At 45.5% G+C, this 19,985-nt stretch overlaps 1 protein-coding gene across 1 annotated transcript in view; it reads left to right on the top strand.

Annotated features, from left to right (window-relative positions):
- Positions 1–19,985, top strand: part of LOC134460642 (low-density lipoprotein receptor-related protein 1B-like) — a 573,784-nt gene that overhangs the window by 537,390 nt on the left and 16,409 nt on the right. The window contains exons 83-86 of the mRNA XM_063212999.1: positions 7,288–7,452; positions 11,076–11,237; positions 13,712–13,886; positions 15,473–15,577. Of these exons, the coding sequence (XP_063069069.1) occupies positions 7,288–7,452; positions 11,076–11,237; positions 13,712–13,886; positions 15,473–15,577 (607 nt within the window). The remainder of the gene's footprint in view (positions 1–7,287; positions 7,453–11,075; positions 11,238–13,711; positions 13,887–15,472; positions 15,578–19,985) is intronic.

Genomic DNA, 19,985 nt, shown 5'->3' with positions numbered 1-19,985 from the left:
AATGCAAATGTCCATGGAGTTAGTATTTCTCTCTATGTCCATGCAATGCAAGGTAGTTGTACACGTGTAAGCAACCTTATATGTCTTCTATCTATCGATGTTTGAGACCTGTGTGTACTGTATGTACTTGTCAGGACACAGAGGCAGGAAACAAGATTAGAAGTCATTCAGGTTGTTTAATCTCAAAACTTGAACAAAGGCAGATGGAATGAAACAGAAACTTGATGTCATCACACAGGAGATCAAAACATAGGCAGTCCAACTGAAAAGTTCCTCTCTGGTAAGATAATGTCGTCCAACAGAAAAGATCCAATAATGAATGTCCAACATAAAAGTCTGTACAACCTGGGACGAAGCAGGAAACAAGAAGTCAAGGAGCTGGGCGTCCAGGAACAAGGAGCTTGGATTAGCAAGAAGAAGAGGTCCGAGACCTGTAGCGTGTGTCTCCGTTGAAGAGGTCAGAGGGAGAGTGCAGAGTGAGAGGGGTTTATAAAGGGCTATGGGGAATAGGCTACAGGTGCTGATGAGAGGCAGATTGGTGATTGGATGATTGGGAAATGGGGTTGGATAATTGGGCAATCAGTAAACAGGGGAGTTAGATTGAGAGATTGTAGGAGCAGAATGACAGGGGGGCGTGGCTGGCTGGGAACCTGGTGGGAGCGTGACAGTACCCCCCCCTTCAGGAGCCGCTTCCCGGGAGGAGGAGACTCGGCGTCGTGGTCGTCCACGACTGCGAGGGGCTGGTCGACAGGGATGGGTGTGATGGAACTCAGCAAGGAGGTTCGGGTCCAGGATATCAGCTCGGCGCACCCAGGATCGGTCTTCTGGACCGTAACCTTCCCAATCGACCAGGTATTCCAACCGACCCCCGCGACGCCGAGAGTCCAGGATGTCGTGGATGGCATAGACAGGACCCTCATCCAGGAGAAGCGGCAAAGGGGGATCGACAGCGGCACCAGGCTCTGTGGAAGAAGGAGAGAGAGATGAGTGAAAGGGTTTCAGAAGAGAGACATGGAATGTGGGGTGTATTCTGTAGTTTGCTGGGAGCTGGAGACGGTAGGTAACTTGGTTGATCCGGTGAGTTATAGTGAAGGGGCCAATGTATCGAGGACTCAGTTTCTTGCTCGGGAGGCGCATTCTGATGTCTCGTGTGGACAGCCAGACTTTCTGGCCGATTTCATATTCAGGTGCAGATGATCGTCTGGCATTGGCATGGCGACTGTGGCGAGCAATGGCTCTTTGCAGATGGTGGTGTGCTTCACCCCAGACCTTCTCGCTTTCTCGATACCACTTGTCAACAGCAGGCACATCAGAGGATTCACCAGTCCATGGGAACAGTGGTGGTTGACGTCCCAGAAAGCACTGGAATGGTGTCAGGCCCGTGGATGGTTGACGGAGAGAATTTTGAGCATACTCTGCCCAGGGTAAGAATTGACTCCAGGTATCTTGGTGACGGTGACAGTAAGTGCGAAGAAATCGGCTGATCTCCTGAATCTTCCGTTCTGTCTGGCCATTCGTTTGCGGGTGATAGCCTGATGTTAGACTCACGGACACCCCCATCAGACGGAGAAAGGCTCGCCAGAAGCGGGAGATGAATTGGGGCCCTCGGTCGGATACTACATCTTCAGGAAGGCCAAAGTTTCTGAACACATGGGTGAAAAGAGCCTCCGCGGTCTCAGCTGCTGTAGGGAGGCCCCTGAGAGGGATGAGTTTGCAGGCCTTGGAAAATCTGTCAACCACCACAAGGATGCAGGTGTTGCTGTTGGATAGTGGGAGGTCTGTGACAAAGTCGACACCGAGATGTGACCAAGGTCGTTGTGGCACAGGTAAGGGTACCAATTTTCCTGCAGGAAGGTGGCGAGGAGATTTTGTCATGGCACAGTCGACACATCCTGCTGCGAATCTACAAACTTGTTGAGCCATCTCGGGCCACCAGTAGCGGTCTTGGAGAAGCAAAAGGGTGGCATTGGCTCCGGGGTGTCCTGTTCCAGGAGAGCAGTGTGCTGACGTGATGAGTGGGATTCTGAACCGACGGGGAACGTAGGCCAGACCTGTAGGGGTATTTGCTGGTGCTGGGTCGGATTCTCTGGCCGCAGACATCTGCTCATCCAGGGACCAAAGTATGGGACTCACGATGGTGTCAGCTGGCAGGATGGGTTCAGGTTGATCCGTGGACTCTTCGGAATGGTGGAGTCTTGATAATGCATCTGCCCGGGGATTGCGTGAGCCAGGTCTGTAGGTGATGGTGAAGTCGAAGCAAGTGAAAAAGAGGGCCCATCTGGCTTGGCGTGGGTTGAGTCGTCTTGCTTCCTTTAGGTACTGGAGATTCTTGTGGTCAGTAAGGACTGAATGGTTGCTTCGATCCTTCCAGCCAGTGCCTCCACTCTTCCAGGGCAAGCTTGATGACCAGTAGCTCCCGATTTCCTATATCATAATTGCGCTCTGCTGGGCTGAACTTCTTTGAAAAGTAAGCACAGGGATGCAGGCGTGGAGGATCACCTTGGTGCTGAGAGAGAACGGCGCCGACCCCAGTGGTGGATGCATCCACTTCAACAATGAATTTCTTCTCTGGGTTTGGGTGGCGGAGGATCGGTGCAGATGCGAAGGCCTTCTTCAGCTTCTGAAAAGCCTCTGCTGCTTCAGGGTTCCAGGAGAGATTCTTGGGCTTGTTACGGAGCAGAGAAGTCAGGGGTGCTGAGATCTGACTGAAGCCATGGATGAAGCGCCTGTAAAAGTTGGCAAAGCCGAGGAAGCGTTGGAGTTCCTTTACAGTGTGAGGAACCTCCCAGGAGAGCACTGCGTTCACCTTCCCCTCATCCATGCTGACTCCATTGCTGCTGATGTTATAGCCCAGGAACTGGACTGAGGTTTGGTGGAAGAGGCACTTCTCAGACTTCAGGAAGAGCTGGAACTCTCTCAGCTCTCTCAGACGATGCAGTTTCACTCTGCATTCATTTCATTCTTCAACATCTTGACTGTAAATCCACCTATGCCCGTGTCCTATTCATAGACTTCAGCTCAGCTTTCAACACTATCATGCCTATCAGATTGTTTAACTCTCTCATGTCCATGGATGTCAACCCATCACTCTGTCACTGGCTGCTTAACTTCCTGACCAACAGAACACAATGTGTTAAAATTCAGAACAATATTTCATCTACTAAGGTCCTCAACACTGGCGCGCCACAAGGTTGTGTATTGTCACCCCTGTTATTCTCTCTACACCAACAGCTGTACATCCAACTCCCCATCTGTCAAACTCCTGAAATTTGCTGACGACACCACTGTAATAGGCCTCATACGCGACGAAGACGAAACATCATACCGCGATGAGGTCGAACATCTAGTGCAGTGGTGCACAGTAAACAATCTCACTCTCAACATATCCAAAACTAAAGAACTCATAGTGGATTTCAGGAAAAGCGCAGGCCAGCACACCCCCATCTGCATTAATGGCCAGGTAGTGGAGTGGGTAGACTCCTTCCGTTTCCTAGGCACCACCATCCATCAGTCCCTGTCATGGAATCTGAACACCAGTCTCATCATTTCAAAAGCCCAACAAAGATTATACTTCCTCCGACAACTGAGGAAATTTGGAGTCAGCCAAGCAGGCATGATCCACTTTTATAGTGCCACCATCGAAAGCGTGCTCACCTTCTCCATCTTGGTCTGGTATGGTAGCTCCACCAGCCAAGAAAAGCAACATCTGGAGAGGGTGGTACGCAGGGCCTCTAAAATCATTGGCCGCAGTCTTCCCACTTTAGCCTCACTCTACAACACCAGACTTGCTAGGAAAGCCAATAACATCACCTCTGACCCTACACACCCAGCACACCACCTATTCACACTATTGCCTTCAGGGAAAAGGTACCGCAGTATCCCAAGCAAAACCACACGATCTAGGGACAGTACCTACCCACAAGCCATCCGACACTTAAATACGCACTAGCACTTTACAGCTACTCCACTACCTGGCCTTCCTACCTCCTTTGTTACTTTGCACAATGCTACTACTGTTTCTGTACATACCATGCACTTTAAATATTCCATTGCACTTTTCTATGTCTCCAATGTTTTGTATGCCATTCCCTGTTTATTTATTTGTGTACCCCCCCCCCTGTTTTTCTTTCATACCCCCCCCTCCCCAGTTTTGTGTCTTTTGTTTGTGTTGTTGTGTGAGCACACCAAGCAACATTCCTAACAACTGTATTTTTATACTGTTGATATGGCTAAATAAACTTGAAACTTGAAAAACTTGAAACTTGAGCTTCGCCAGGACTAAGGAGACATGCTTGACGTGATCTGTGAAATTGGAGGAGTATATAAGGATATCGTCAATGAAAACAATCACAAACAGGTTGAGATATTCTCTGAAGATTTCATTCATAAATCCCTGGAACACTGAGGGTGCATTTGCCAAACCGTAGGGCATCACCAGGTATTCGTAATGCCCAGTGGGGGTGACGAAAGCGGTCTTCCATTCGTCACCTTGGCGGATGCGGACTAAATTGTAGGCACTTCTCAGATCCAGCTTTGAGAACATCTTGGCACCGCGTAGCTGTTCAAGAGCTGCTGGGACAAGAGGTAGGGGGTATCTGTACTTCACCGTGATCTTGTTCAGTGCTCGGTAATCCATACAGGGTCTAAGACCTCCATCCTTCTTGGTAATGAAAAAGAATGAAGAAGCTGCAGGTGATTTTGAATGGCGTATGTAACCTTGTTGTAGAGCTTCCTCAATGTAGGTCTTCATTGCCTCCAGCTCGGGGATGGAGAGTGGGTAGACGGCGCCTCGCGGTACGGGCTGATCAGGTAGCAAGTCTATTGCGCAGTCCCAGGGTCTGTGTGGTGGAAGGTGAGTTGCACGTCGAGGACAGGAAACGTTGCTGAAGGCGGTGTATTCTGGTGGAACAACAGCAGGACGACTCTGCTCAGGGCTCTCAATGGAGGTTGCATTGATGAACACAGCTGGTGCCGGTTGACAGGGACGAGGAAGCTCAGGAAAACAGTTAGGATGGCAGTCATTTCCCCATTGGAGGATTTCACCAGTGGACCAGGAAATCACGGGGGCATGTTGCATGAGCCATGGGCGTCCTAGAATCACATCAACTGTGGAGTCCTCCAGAATGAAAAAGGTTAATTTCTCCACATGCAGACATCCAACACGCATCAATAGGGTATTAGTGTGATATTGGACCCGCTTACGGGCTAGGGGCTTACCCACTATTGAGTGGACGTTGAGGGGGGTAGCGCAGCGGGTCCTCGGGAGCTGGAGACGTTGGACGAGCGACCCTGAAATGAAGTTCCCGGCAGACCCTGAATCAAGTAGAGCAAAAACTGGATGGGTGAACACAGCATGTGAAAGTTCAATTTCAAGGAGCAATGGCTTGTAGTGCACTGCAGGAATACTCACTGTACCCACCATGGTTCTTGGTGGGCGAGTTGGACATTGGGTGATGTAGTGATTGGAAGCCCCACAGTACAAACATAGACCGCTGGTTAGGCGTCTGCGGCGCTCTGTAGGAGTGAGTCGTAAGGTGTCTACCTGCATGGGCTCTGCCACTGTACTTGGATCATTCATTTGGGTAACTGACGCTGAGGTTTGGCGAAAATCTTTGAAGCAGCACTCTCGGCGATTGGCTACTCGAATGGCGAGTTGAATGAACCTCTCCAGGCCAATTGCATCGTCATAGGGGGACAACTGGAGGCGGAGAGAGGGCTCCAGCCCTTGTCGGAAGACGGTGAGAAGTGCTGGCTCGTTCCACCCACTGACAGCAGCAAGGGTTCGGAATTGGATGGCATATTCCGAGACCGACTTCTTCCCCTGCCTTAATGCATGCAGCTTTGCTTGGGTGGCGGAGTCTCCCTCTGGCAGGTCAAATACTTCCTTGAAATGAGCCACAAAGTTGTCAACCGATGCTACTGTGGGGCCATCTTGTCTCCAGATGCTTTCAGCCCATTGCAAAGCACGACCCGAGAGCAGAGAGATGATGTAAGCCACCCTGGCTCGTTCAGTTGGAAATCTGCGTGGCTGCATCTCCCAGGCCAATGAACATTGCAACAGGAACCCCTTGCACGCCTCCGGAGTCCCCGAATATGGTGCTGGATTAACCACCATGTTTCCTGGATTCATCAATGGAGGATTTGCTGGAGCTGGAGGCGGAGCCGGAGCCGGAGCTGCAGCAGCGGTGGCCAAGGTAACAGGATTGGAGAGAGTTTGGCGGGCATTGTCCACCATTCCTTTGAAAGGGTCCATGTTTTGATCTCTTAATGGTTGAGGCTCCATTGCCTGCTCTGACCTTCTGTCAGGACACAGAGGCAGGAAACAAGATGAGAAGTCATTCAAGTTGTTTCATCTCAAAACTTGAACAAAGGCAGATGGAATGAAACAGAAACTTGACGTCATCACACAGGAGATCAAAACATAGGCAGTCCAACTGAAAAGTTCCTCTCTGGTAAGATAATGTCGTCCAACAGAAAAGATCCAATAATGAATGTCCAACATAAAAGTCTGTACAACCTGGGACGAAGCAGGAAACAAGAAGTCAAGGAGCTGGGCGTCCAGGAACAAGGAGCTTGGATTAGCAAGAAGAAGAGGTCCGAGACCTGTAGCGTGTGTCTCCGTTGAAGAGGTCAGAGGGAGAGTGCAGAGTGAGAGGGGTTTATAAAGGGCTATGGGGAATAGGCTACAGGTGCTGATGAGAGGCAGATTGGTGATTGGATGATTGGGAAATGGGGTTGGATAATTGGGCAATCAGTAAACAGGGGAGTTAGATTGAGAGATTGTAGGAGTAGAATGACAGGGGGGCGTGGCTGGCTGGGAACCTGGTGGGAGCGTGACAGTACTCTTACCGTGCGGTCACACTGCCAGCGTTGAACGCGTGGAAAGATGTGGAAGTAATTGTCACTTTGTATGGGAGAGCAGGCGGCAGAAGCGTTAAAAGCGCAAAGTGTGTCTAGAGTCAAAAGCGTCCAAAGCCGAGGGTGTCAGAAGTTCAACTTCATCTAAAAATATGTAATGAGCTTGGCGGCGGCAGCCAATGGAATGTTCACATTTTTCTAAACACGAGCTTCGGTTGGTCGAGATTCTTGGTCGAACGCTTCAGGTTGAATCTTTTGCCTCGTTCAACACCCCTGACCTGTGCTTTCCAGGCAGGAGTCAGCAGCGTTTTAGCTCTTTCAACGCCGGCGGTGTGACCGCAGCTTTAACTTTGCCTACCTGTGTGTGTTTCAGGAGACCTGTGTGTATGTACTCTTAACCTTTCCTGCCCGTGTGTGTGTGTGTTTCAGGAGACCTGTGTCGTCCGGCGTGTGAGAACGGAGGCCGGTGTCTGGCCAATGAAAAGGGAGGCATGCGCTGCTACTGCTGGCCTGACTTCTCTGGAGAGCGATGCGAGGTCAACCACTGCACAGACTACTGTCTCAACGGAGGCACCTGCATAGGCTCGCCACTGGGTAAGGCTGTGTGTGTGTGTGTCTGCATGTGTGCGTGCAAAAAAATGTGTATGTGTAAGTGTCTTGCAGAGTGTGCCTGTGCGTTTGCCAGCGTGTAAGCCTTTTAGACCAGTGGTTCCCAACCTTTTTCTTTAGGGACCCATATTTTTACCATTGTAAGCTTTGGTGACCCAACCGTGTGAGCGCCTGCACGAGAGGGAGTCACATGATATTCTGTTATTTGTGAAAACTCATTCATTATCATTTTATTCCTCAATTTGTCTTCAATCAAATATAGAATAAATGTTTAATGTGTCACATTTTGTTGTATATATTAGTTTAAATGCTTTGTCATTTATTCAACATGGGCTATATATGGTATTAAAATTAAGCCCCTTAAAATCAAGAGGGCTTCGCGAACCACTGTGGATCTTCGGCGACCCATAGGTTGGGAACCACTGCTTTAGACCATATTATGCAGTGGAGGCAGGACCATAGGCTCACTACTGGGTAAGGCTGCGTGCGTGCCTGTGTGCGTGCCTGCGTGCCTGCGTGCGTGCGTGCGTGCCTGTGTGCGTGCCTGCCTGCGTGCATGCGTGCGTGTTTGTTTGTTTGTGGTTTAAGATTAAGAATAAATCCTTGAATTCTCAAAGGTTATACATAAAAACCAAATGAAAGCATTTTGTGGGTTGAAGTGACAAAATCCACTAAACTTGCTATAAAATTGGAAGACATTCAAAGTCTTTTTATTTTTACTTTACTTTTAGATCTTTAATTTAAAGGGTTTTGGAGACAAAGTTGTTTTTTTATCTCTTATTATTTCGCAGTGCCAAATCCCAATTTGTGTTTTTAGACCATGAGATACTTCTGTGGAAACACACACACACACACACACACACACACACACACACACACACACACACACACACACACACACACACACACACACACACACACACACACACACACACACACACACACACACAGCCGCACCTGCACCCGCACCCGCACACACACACACATAAACCCTTTTGAGATGCTTCAGTGGGTGAGGGCCACAGAGCCACACGTCAGATTCAAATAAACATCCTCTCCTTCTGGAGGAATTCAGATAATTGCCCTGCATCACAAGTGTGTGTTTGCGAGCGTGCGTGCGTGCGTGTGTGCGTGCGTGCATGTGTGCGTGCGTGCGTATGTGTATGGTTTGTGTGTGTGTGTGTGTGTTTGTGCCAGTGTGTATGTGCTCATGCATCTTTTTCCTCTTTGAGCCTTTGTTTGTGAAAGAGAGAGAGGGAAAGAGGCCAGGGGAAAATCCAGATAATGAAAAAGAAATACAATGAAATAGAGTGAAATAGAGAGAGTGAGACTTCCTGCAAGGCTGTGGCGTGCTGCACAATGATTGGCTGCTTGTGTGGCATGCTGCATAATGATTGGCTGGTTGTGTGGCATGCTGCATGCTGCTGATTGGCTGCTTGTTTACCATCACAAAGGGCATAGATGATCAGCCCTCACTCTCCTGGTGGATTACACAACACGCTGGTCGCTATTCAGTACAAATGAGGCCCAGCGTGCGGTGAGGTGAGGTGGAGTGGAGTGGCCCAATTCAAATTGACAAGGACCTGTCATTTTTACACACAAGGGACTTGGTGGCAGTCCAGCTACTCAGCTCAGACGCAGTCAGCCAGGAATCGTCTGGCACAGACACAATACAAGTGCAGCCTTCAGCTGGAGTAGCTATTTGGTGTGAGCACTAAGATGGGGAAGGAAAGCCACCCTGGATAATGGCCATGTCTGAACTTAATGCTCAGTTTTATTTGGCACTGAGGACAAATGGACATTTGCGTCTCTGTCTCCTTCTCAGGGGTGCATTTGTCAAAGCGTAGTTGTTAGTTTGTTAGCAAGTTGGGTTGTTGCCAATGGGAAATTGCCTTGAAAACAACAAAGTAGCTAATGGTGTTAGCAACTATCGTTTCGAGAAATGCACCCCAGAATTGTTTTGGATTGTATTGCTTGTAACTCTGTGAAAGTGGTATTTCATCATGCATCATACATCAATATAATTGTGAGGTTTTTTTTCATTCCCATCCAAATATTTTCAAGAACCCGCTGGTCTATATGACCACTTGGCGTACTCTGCATGACCACAGTGTTCTCTCCTGCACTTTGCTGTGCACTACTCCACAGTACTCTACTCAACTGTACTTTAGTCTTATTAACCCTACTCCAACCTACCTTTCATTACTTTAGTCTACTCTATCCATTCCACTGTACATCACTACAGCACTCTACTCTACTCTACTCTACTCTACTTTACTCTACTACTCCACTACTCTACTCTACTCTACTCTACTCTACTGTACACTTCTCTACTTAACTACTCTACTCTACTCTACTCTACTTTACCCTACTACTCCACTACTCTACTCTACTCTATTCTACTCTACTGCTCTACACTACACTACTCTACTCTACTCTATTCTACTCTACTCACCTCTGCTTTACTCTACTCTGCTCAGCACTACTCTACTGTACTCTATTCTACTCTACTCTGCTCTACTCTACTCTACTCTACTCTACTCTACACTACTCTACTCTAGTCCACACTCTACTCTACTATACTTTACTCTACACTACTCTACTCTAGTCCACACTCTACTCTACTATACTTTACTCTACACTACTCTACTCTACTCTACTCTAGTCTACTCTACTCTACTCTGCTTTACTTTGCTCAGCACTACTCTACTCTACTCTACTCTACTGTACTCTACTCTCTACTCTACACTACTCTACTACTCTACTCTACTATACTCTACCCTACCCTACTCTACTCTGCTCTGCTCTACTGTACTCTGCTCTACTCTACTGTACTTTACTGTACTGTACTGTACTCTACTCTACTCACCTCTGCTTTACTCTACTCTGCTCAGCACTACTCTACTGTACTCTACTCTACTGTACCCTACTCTACTCTACCCTACTCTATTCTACTCTACTCTACTCTGCTCTACTCTACTTTTCTCTGCTCAGCACTGCTCTACTCTCCTCTACTTTACTCTCCTCTACTCTGCTCTCATCTACCCTACTCAGCTCTACTCTTCTCTACTCTACACTACTCTGCTCAGCACTACTCTACTCAACTCTTCTCAACTCAACTCTACTCTACCCTACTCTACTCTACTCTACTGTACTCTACTCTACTCTACTCTGCTCAGCACTGCTCTGCTCTGCTCTGCTCTACTCTACTCTACTCTACTTTACTCTACTCTACTCTACTCTACTCTACTCTACTCTACTCTACTCTACTCTACTCTACTCTGCTCTACTCTACTCTACACTACTCTACTCTACTCTGCTCTGCTCTGCTCTACTCTACTCTACTCTACTCTACTCTACTCTACTCTACTCTACTCTACTCTACTCTACTCTACTCTACTCTACTCTACTCTACTCTACTCTACTCTACTCTACTCTACTCCCCTACTCCACCGACTCTTCTATAATCCACTCCATTTTATTCCTCTCTACTCTACTCTAGTCTAATCTAATATAATCTACTCTACTGTAATCCAATGTAATCTACTCTATTGTACTATAACTATACTCTGCTATAACTGTACCCTCTACTCTACTCTGCTCTACAGGGCGGCCAACATGTCGATGTGCGATCGGCTTCACGGGGGTGAACTGCGAGCGGCGCGTGTGTGACAATCACTGCCTGAACGGCGGCACGTGTGAGGTCAGCTCTGGCAACCAGCCCACCTGCCGCTGCCTAGCCGAGTACACAGGGGACCGCTGTCTCTACCGTGAGAAACACACACACACACACACACACACACACACACACACACACACACACACACACACACACACACACACACACACACACACACACACACACACACACACACACACACACACACACACACTGGGGATTCCTGCCTCTAGTTAGAGAAAGACACACACACACACACACACACACACACACACACACACACACACACACACACACACACACACACACACACACACACACACACACACACACACAGGGGACCGCTGTCTCTACCGTGAGAAACACACACACGCAGACACACACACAGACACACACACACTAGGGACTGCTACCTCCAGGTAGAGAGACACACACACACACATACATAGACACGGGACTGCTGTTTCTACCATGTGTAAATAAATGGTCTCACACAGATGCTCGCATATACAGATACAGTACACATCAGTCTTATACCCAGCCACCCTGGCATTCGACAAAAAAAATCCCATCTGCTTGTTTTCAGGGCTGAACTGGGGAAGAAATAGGGCCCGGGTACTTTTGGCTTAAAGGGGCCCCTCATGATTAGCGATGCAGAACTGACTCACCGGTGGGCCACACACCCTCGTGGGCCCCTATTTTCAGAAATGTAAATATATATATATACTTTTTTTTACACTTCTGAAAATAGGGGCCCACAAGGGTGTGGGGCCCACCTTGCCTGATTTTCATAGACTTCAGATCACTACCGCGATTCTGGTCTGACCAGGACTATAACGATTAGCATTTCCATACAGGAAGAACTTTGTTTCCATGGCCTGGTTAACCCGCCTCCCTCGGCTTGCTACTGGTTGAGGGATGTGCCAAAGTTTAAAAAAAACATTTCTTAGCCCAATAGAACGTCTCTGCTTAAACCACGTCACTGCCTTGAACTTGCCTCTACCCAGGACGGTTGGAAATGCTCAGTTGATTGGTTCCAGACATAGTGGGTGGAGTTCCCGCTGTAGCGGGATTGAGCAAGATCTTGGCCCTACTGTGTGTAGCTGAGCCGAAGGCGCTGCGTCACCAGTAGGGAGGAGCCCTGCTATAGGGCCCACCGGGAAATGCGAGCTACGTGTATTCCAGATGGCCAGTCCAGCCCTGCTTATTTCCCACAAATGATACTCTGGGTAGACGCCTACCCATTCCATCACCACCATTCCATTTCAACATATCTGCTCAGCATTTGCAGTAATCTCCTTCTTATGTGTTGCCTTCACAAGGCTTACGCATGAATCATCGTTCAACGAAAATGCAAAAAATATTCAGCATCAAACACTCGCATAGGCTCCATCAAGCATTGGCTCCATCAGTTCTGTCACACTCTTTACCTCTCCTCATTCCCGTTATATAGTATATTTTAGCACCCATTCTACGCCACCGACTGAAATGATAAAACATCATATTTATTTTTCTCTTCCTAAAGAAAGGGCACTGCCTCAGAAGAAAAGGCATTTGATTTCCTGTTTTGCCCAGAGTGAGTTCTAAATGCCAACCTAAACACCTGGAGGTTTCTCTGCTCTCCACTGATAAAATATTTCCCTTTGTTCCGATGGCTTTGTTATTATAATTATTCAGGGAAACAGTTTTATCTGGGCAACATGAATGCATTTTTCTACACTGTGAAGCACCCAAGGGTGTTGCACATTCCCATCAAAAACACATACACACACACACACACACACACACACACACACACACACACACACACACACACACACACACACACACACACACACACACACTCTCTCTCTCTCTCTCTCTCTCTCTCTCTCTCTCTCTCTCTCTCTCTCTCTCTCTCTCTCTCTCTCTCTCTCTCTCTCTCTCTCTCTCTCTCTCTCTCATCTAAACTACCAGGAGACATTCGATGTGGGTAATTACATGTCATTAAATCACAATGAAATTTCACTTGAATAGATCGTATTGTGGGGCAATTTGTCTCACTGGAATTGCCATTAAAATGTGTATGCTTATTTATTATTATTTTTTTTTCTTTACTCTTATCTTGTATTTTTGTAGAATTTTCTGATAGCTTACTGTTGTTGTCAGCCACTATTTTTTATCAACTATGCCTCTCTCTCGCTCTCTCTCTCAAGCTCTCTCTCTCTCTTTCAAATTCAAATTCAAATTCAAATATGCTTTATTGGCATGCCTGTCCATGTCAGTGTTGCCAAAGCTTACAAATAACATCAAAAAGGGTAACAGAACAGTACGGTCAATAAAGAACTTTCTCTCTATCTCTCTCTCTCTCTCCCTCTCTCTCTCTCTCCGTCTCTCTCCGTCTCTCTCTGTCTCTCTCTCTCTCTCTCTCTCTCTCTCTCTCTCTCTCTCTCTCTCTCTCTCTCTCTCTCTCTATCTCTCTCTCTCTCTCTCTTCTCTCTCTCTCTCTCTCTCTCTCTCTCTCTCTCTCTCTCTCTCTCTCTCTCTCTCTCTCTCTCTCTCTCTCTCTCTCTCTCCCTCTGACAGATATCTGTCACCACTACTGTGTGCACTCCAAGGCCTGCACCCTGTCCAGCACGGGCCACGTGGAGTGTGTGTGTCCGCTGAGGTACGAGGGTAACAAGTGTGACGTTGACAAGTGTCAGCGGTGTCACGGCGCCCCCTGCATCATCGACGCTGACACCGGGGACGTGGCCTGCAAGTAAGCACTGTACCAGCAATCTCACTCCCCACACACACACACACACACACACACACACACACACACACATGCTAGAACACACACACACACACACACACACACACACACACACACACACACACACACACACACACACACACACACACACACACACACACACACACACACACACACACACACACACACACACACACACACACACACACACACACACACACACACACACACACACACCTCTTTGCAGAGTCAGCATGAATGTTAAACCACAGTGCTAATAATAAATAATAGGGGGTGTGGTTTACTCTAGTATTGAGTCTCTCTCTCTTTCTCTTTCTCTCTCTCTCTCTCTCTCTCTCTCTCTCTCTCTCTCTCTCTCTCTCTCTCTCTCTCTCTCTCTCTCTGGCAAACACATCCCTCCTCTTGTTTTCGGGTCGCCACTGACCAGTTTTGAAAGATGTAAAATCACCACTTAATGTTAATTCATTACATCAAGGCTTTTTAACTTTAGCAGGAATCTCTAGTTGAATCTTTAGTGTTCGGATATTTAGAAAATAGGTTTTAACGCAGGAATTACTGCCAAAACATGATTCATGATTCAACTGTTCTGGAGGGCAAAGCAGAGTGAGTCAGCTCATCTGCTATCAATATGAGCTTCGGGGAAATCATATGTTGGCTTGTATTCCTGTAATTATATATGAAGAGTTCAGATGCAAAACCCCCTAACTCCATTTCTGAAGACCTGCACTTCTATATTTTTAGAGAACCCCGTTGTTGGTTTGGTTTACATTAATGTACTTGATAATACATATAAATAGTTATATTACATAAATAAAATAAAAAAAACATGCAATTTTGATAGCTTTGTATTAAATAAAAATGAATTAAGATTATTTTCTGAAAAGGCACTTAGGGGGTTTTGCATCTGAACTCTTCATATGTATGCATAAATAAAAAAAATTATTCATATTAATTAAAATGAATTAAAGGACCAGTTCAGTCAATTTTAATATGCTGTTGTATTGCTCACGCTACCCTTGACTTGGCAATACCTGGTGATGCCACATTCTTCGTCTAAGCCCTTTCCAAGATATGAGCTATTCTAATGGGGGCAGCGTTTGTTTACATTTTTTAAAAAAAATAACATAGGCCTACTCAAAATATTTTCCTAAAAGGTACCACTGTTTGCTAGTTGTTTGCTGATGTTGTATAACCTTTCAGATGTTTTTGGGAATAAATAAAGATGTTTTTATGAAATGTAAACAATGCGCTGCCCCCATTACAATGACCAAGATCTCGGAAGAGGCTGAAGAAGGAAAAGAAAACCTCAGGTACTGACAAGTCCAGGGTAGTGTGAGCATTACAACTGCATGTTGAAATTGACTGAACTGGTCCTTTAATACTAATACTATCTATAGTACAGAATATATTGTCTGTTAGACCTGATTTAAGACACAGGTCTTAACCGACGCAGACACAAGGTATGGTAACAGGAATTGAACACAATACAAGAGTTAAGTGAACATTACTGCATTATACTGTGTACTCTGAGTCCGAGTCTGATCTCTCCCTGTTCCTCTTGTCCCCAGCTGTACCACGGGCAGGATAGCGCCCAGTTGTCAGCTGTGTGACGGCTACTGCTACAACGGCGGCACCTGCCACCTGGACCCCGACACAAACCTGCCCTTCTGCCAGTAAGTCAGCACTACCTGATATTTTTAATTTTTTTAATTCATTCTATGTTATTTTTTTCGGGGCTGCTTTATTTACGTTTTTTTTTTAAACCCAATCTTAGTGTAGAAGTAGCCAGGCTGTGCCCTCCTAGTGACGCAACACTTTCAGCATTGCAACTAGTCAGGTCAAGACCATTGCAAGTACTTTCTGAGTTTCCGCAAATATGGGAACTCCTCGCACTTTGTCGATAAGCTAACAACCATAAGCAAACCAAGGGTTAGGGCAGTGGTTCTTAACCTTTTTTTCTTAACGCACCCTCTCACCGGTGCCCAAGACTAGCCGCGCACCCCCAACCCAAACTTCTAAATGTGCAAAGGCACCAAAAGATAATTTAAGTTATTAATTACAATGACTCTTCCGTGAGACATTAATCGAAACCTCAATGACTTTAAATGGGGACCAAAATACGTTTTAATTTGGTTGTGATATGGCCTAATTATAACGTTCCCAAGTAGAATTTTGGTCAAAACATCAACACAAACAAAATTCTGCGCACCCCCTGGAATCTCCGGCGCACCCCCAAGGGGTGCCCGCACCCCAGGTTAAGAACCACTGGGTTAGGGAAACGTTAATTGTTATGCTCTTGGTCAGACCAAGTCTCGAAGAGATTTGAACGTCGATGATAATCAGGCTAGTATAGAAGAGGCCTCATTAATTTGCCAATCAGTGTTAAGACCGCAGACTGAAGAAATACATGGATGACGTTACATTCTCAATCTCATTTATCAGTGTCTGTACAGTAATATGCCTGGTGATGGCTCTTATCGGCAACAGATCAATTGTCTTGTGTGAATGATGAAGTCGTACAACACAGCAAACAAACTAAGGGTGGGTGATATCTCAAGATACAATATACAGTACATCAAGATAGAGAACAGTCTCCAATAGATTTTGTGACATATTGTATTTATGAAAAAAAATACTTTAATTTTAAATTCTGGAATTGTCAGAAGCAAAGTCTCTTGCACCAGCGCACGCTTCTCTTTGCCTGCTTCTGCGTCTCTCTGTTGACAGTGACAACAGCAGCTAGCTGGCTAGCAAGCAGAATACCAGAAAGAACGCTTCATAATGTATTCTACATATCTAGCCGCCATATAATAGCTCCACATGCAAGAAAGTAGGAAAACAGTGAGCTATGCAAGCTATGTCTTGATGTAGCAGCCACACTTCAGTAAAACTGACTTTTCCGTACGTGGGTGCACATCTGTAACTCCTCACAGCACTGTTAATTGACAGAAGGGCACAGTTTAATGTTGTGCAATAACATTTACTTGATCGTCTCTCCACCCACAGCATCCACTGCACGCCTTCAGTTCAGTTTTTTTATGTAATTGTGTGCATTCTTAAGGGAATTGAAAATATATATTCTATATGAAGATGTAGAAAAGTATATATACTAGATCAGTGGTTCTCAAACTTTTTGTGTAAAGTACACCCTGAGAAAATATTGAGCATTCCGAGTACCACCTTGACATCCAACATTAGAATATCACAGTAAAGGCCTTCCATATTCACTTTTGCCAGTCAATACAGGAGAGGTTCATAATGGCATTCCAAGTACCACCAGAGATGTCTCAAGTACCACCAGTGGTACGCGTACCACAGTTTGAGCACCACTGTACTAGATACTTTTTTCTCAATATCACCTAGCCCTAAATCAAACTGTAGAAAAAGTGCAAGTGTTTATTTTTGAATGGTTTGTCTGGCAGGTAGAATTTGATTGAATTAATATCAATGAATGTGAAGTCAGCATGAGGAAATAGAGATGGGAGTTATCCTACTCATTAAACTTGATTTGAAGTTGAATTTCACTGAGATCACTTCTTACAATCACTTCCTGTGTAGTTAAAATGCCATGTGTGGATGGGTGACTATGAGTGTCACAGTTGAGAGGAAAGAATCAATTTCTATGCAAATTGTCTCATCTCAAGTTCATCCGATTCTGATGATATGGGTTATTCATTGACCCTGAGTAGCAGGAAAATCTGCCCGATTATGAAAATGAATTTGTCTGTCGAGAAATCATAATGTTTGACCTCACCATTCTGACGGTGTAATGAATGTCTCATCGCAGTCAAAAATAACAAACAGAAGTGATGACAATTATCCATCTTTGATGCTAATGTTTGCACCAGCGTACCCTGAAGAAGTCAGATGTCCCATTTCCAAATAAGAAATTATCCAGTAGAATTACACTGTGCTTAGTTGATGAGCATTTAGGTATGAATTATACAAATGCTATGACCAAGTGAATGTCAGTCAAAAAATATTCATCATAACTGTTTTGAACTCTGTCAGTCTGCCAGGCTGTCAGGTTTGCACCCAAAGCCAGAGTATTTCCAAAGTGTTTTTAACAAACACATAAAGCACCCAACATTTCACTTTCACTCTGTCAGACAATAACCTTGGTCATCATGAATTCATCATAAACGTATGTTTCTAGCTCAGAGACATTATTACACAACAGCACTTCAAGCAATTAGATAGCGTGCCCAAAGGAAGACTCTCCATTGACTGATAAATGCCTATGGGAGTTTGCAGTCTAGTTTCATTTCGTTTTTTTATATATATTATACGTCTACATTTTAGTGTTTTACATGCCAGGGTGTGGCACCAGATATGAGGAATATACTGTTTATGTTTAGGCCTATATGCACAAACAGATCCCCTTCCCCCTCCTCCTTTAAGCCAGGACTGTTCTTCTATGTTCACCTGGGAACATGGTGACTCTCTACTAGGGCTGGGCGGTATACCATTAAAAAAGCGTGATATAATGGTTTTCACCTACTCAAGGTTCACTTTTTGATGAGAGGTTTTTTTTTTATTTTATTCCAAAAAAAGTGATTAAAATAGAAATGGAGATTAATTAAAATTCAGGATTTTATCTCATTTTTTAATTTAATTTCAGCCTTTTCTTCAGAAACATTGAGATGTGGGGAGAAATCACCGCTTATGAAAAAAAAATCGAGCAGATTAATTTTCATCAAGAAAACCGTGATACGCATTTTTTCCAGAACCGCCCAGCCCTACTCTGTACCCTTCTTCATGTCACCGCAACTCTCCTGCGTATGTTAAGGTGCCGGTATGCTTGCTGCAAGATACGCGAGCGCGTGCACGATTCGTTCATGAACGCGTTAACATGCGTATTTAATGTCGATTTCGCGCGCGTTGGACACGGCAGCCAAAAGCGTGCGCCAGGTGCAATATCTTCAAACTCGCTGGGGCGATCTAAGATAGACCGTGCAGTTCCACGCGTGTGCTTGATATGAAAACGACAATGGCAGCAACTTTTAAGAGCGTCTCGAGTTTGTCCGCAATTTGAAACATTTGTGATCATACTTGCAAGCAAGCATGTGCTGTCGGTTGCTCGCGGTGACGCGCGTAATTTACAACTCGCAGCAAGCATACCGGCACCTTTATGTATACATCCAGTATGGCAGCTCCTCCTGTACTGTGCTTAGCCTGCAGCATGGGTGCTGGGTAGCAGGTAGCAGGTGGCGCTTTATCACATATAATAAGATGATGAAGTAAAGTAGCCGTGGTGGTTTAGGAATTAGTGTTATCCCCTTATCAAGCTAATAGACAATTAGCTCATGTGCTATTCCGCACAGACACAGAAAGGCTATTTAGTCATGGTACCTGATAGGATTTATTTACCAGACAAAGCACTCTATTGTGGATATGTGTTGGCTGTTTAACCATTCCATTGTGGATATGCTATGGCTGTTTAGCCACTCCATTGTGGATATGCTATGGCTATTATGTCTACTCGCCTCTAGTAATTGTGTGGGGAGTTATGGCATTAGAAAGGGCCTCAAATGTGCAATGTTGAGTATACATAAGCATTTTTCAAATTAATTGCTGGCAAGACGGTCAGAAAGCCTAGCTTATATATTGCATAGGATAAAACTATTTCAGTGTTGAACAGTGGCCATTATGGAGACACACCACATCATTGAGCACAATTTAATACCTTTAAAATGAAAAGCTATTCCCTTTCCTGTGGAAATATTTGACAGCAAAGCTCATAAGGAGAGATTTTGAGTTAGCCAGACAACGTAGTTCTCTACGAACGGTCTAAGGTGTTTATTTTCTGCCACTTAAATTTCCACATTTGCCTTTTATCTGAATACTAGCACTGCAAAGTCACCGTTAGTCACTTTCTGAGGTGTCTGCAAAGGTAAACGAGTGCATGCTGTTGGACAACAAGAAAAGTCAAGTCAAGTCAAGTCAGCTTTTACTGTCACTTTCTTCATATGCACAAGTCATGCAAGGAAAATTAAATTAGCCTACGTTTTCTCTCTATCCATGCCAGGACATAGATACAAGACTGACATTTTACAGACTGTCATAAAGTGCAAGACAGGA

This window comes from Engraulis encrasicolus, chromosome 13 (assembly GCF_034702125.1).
Source record: "Engraulis encrasicolus isolate BLACKSEA-1 chromosome 13, IST_EnEncr_1.0, whole genome shotgun sequence".
In the NCBI taxonomy this organism is placed as follows: Eukaryota; Metazoa; Chordata; class Actinopteri; order Clupeiformes; family Engraulidae; genus Engraulis; species Engraulis encrasicolus.
Note: the sequence above shows the minus strand (reverse complement) of the source record. Positions and strands in the feature narration are given on the sequence as shown.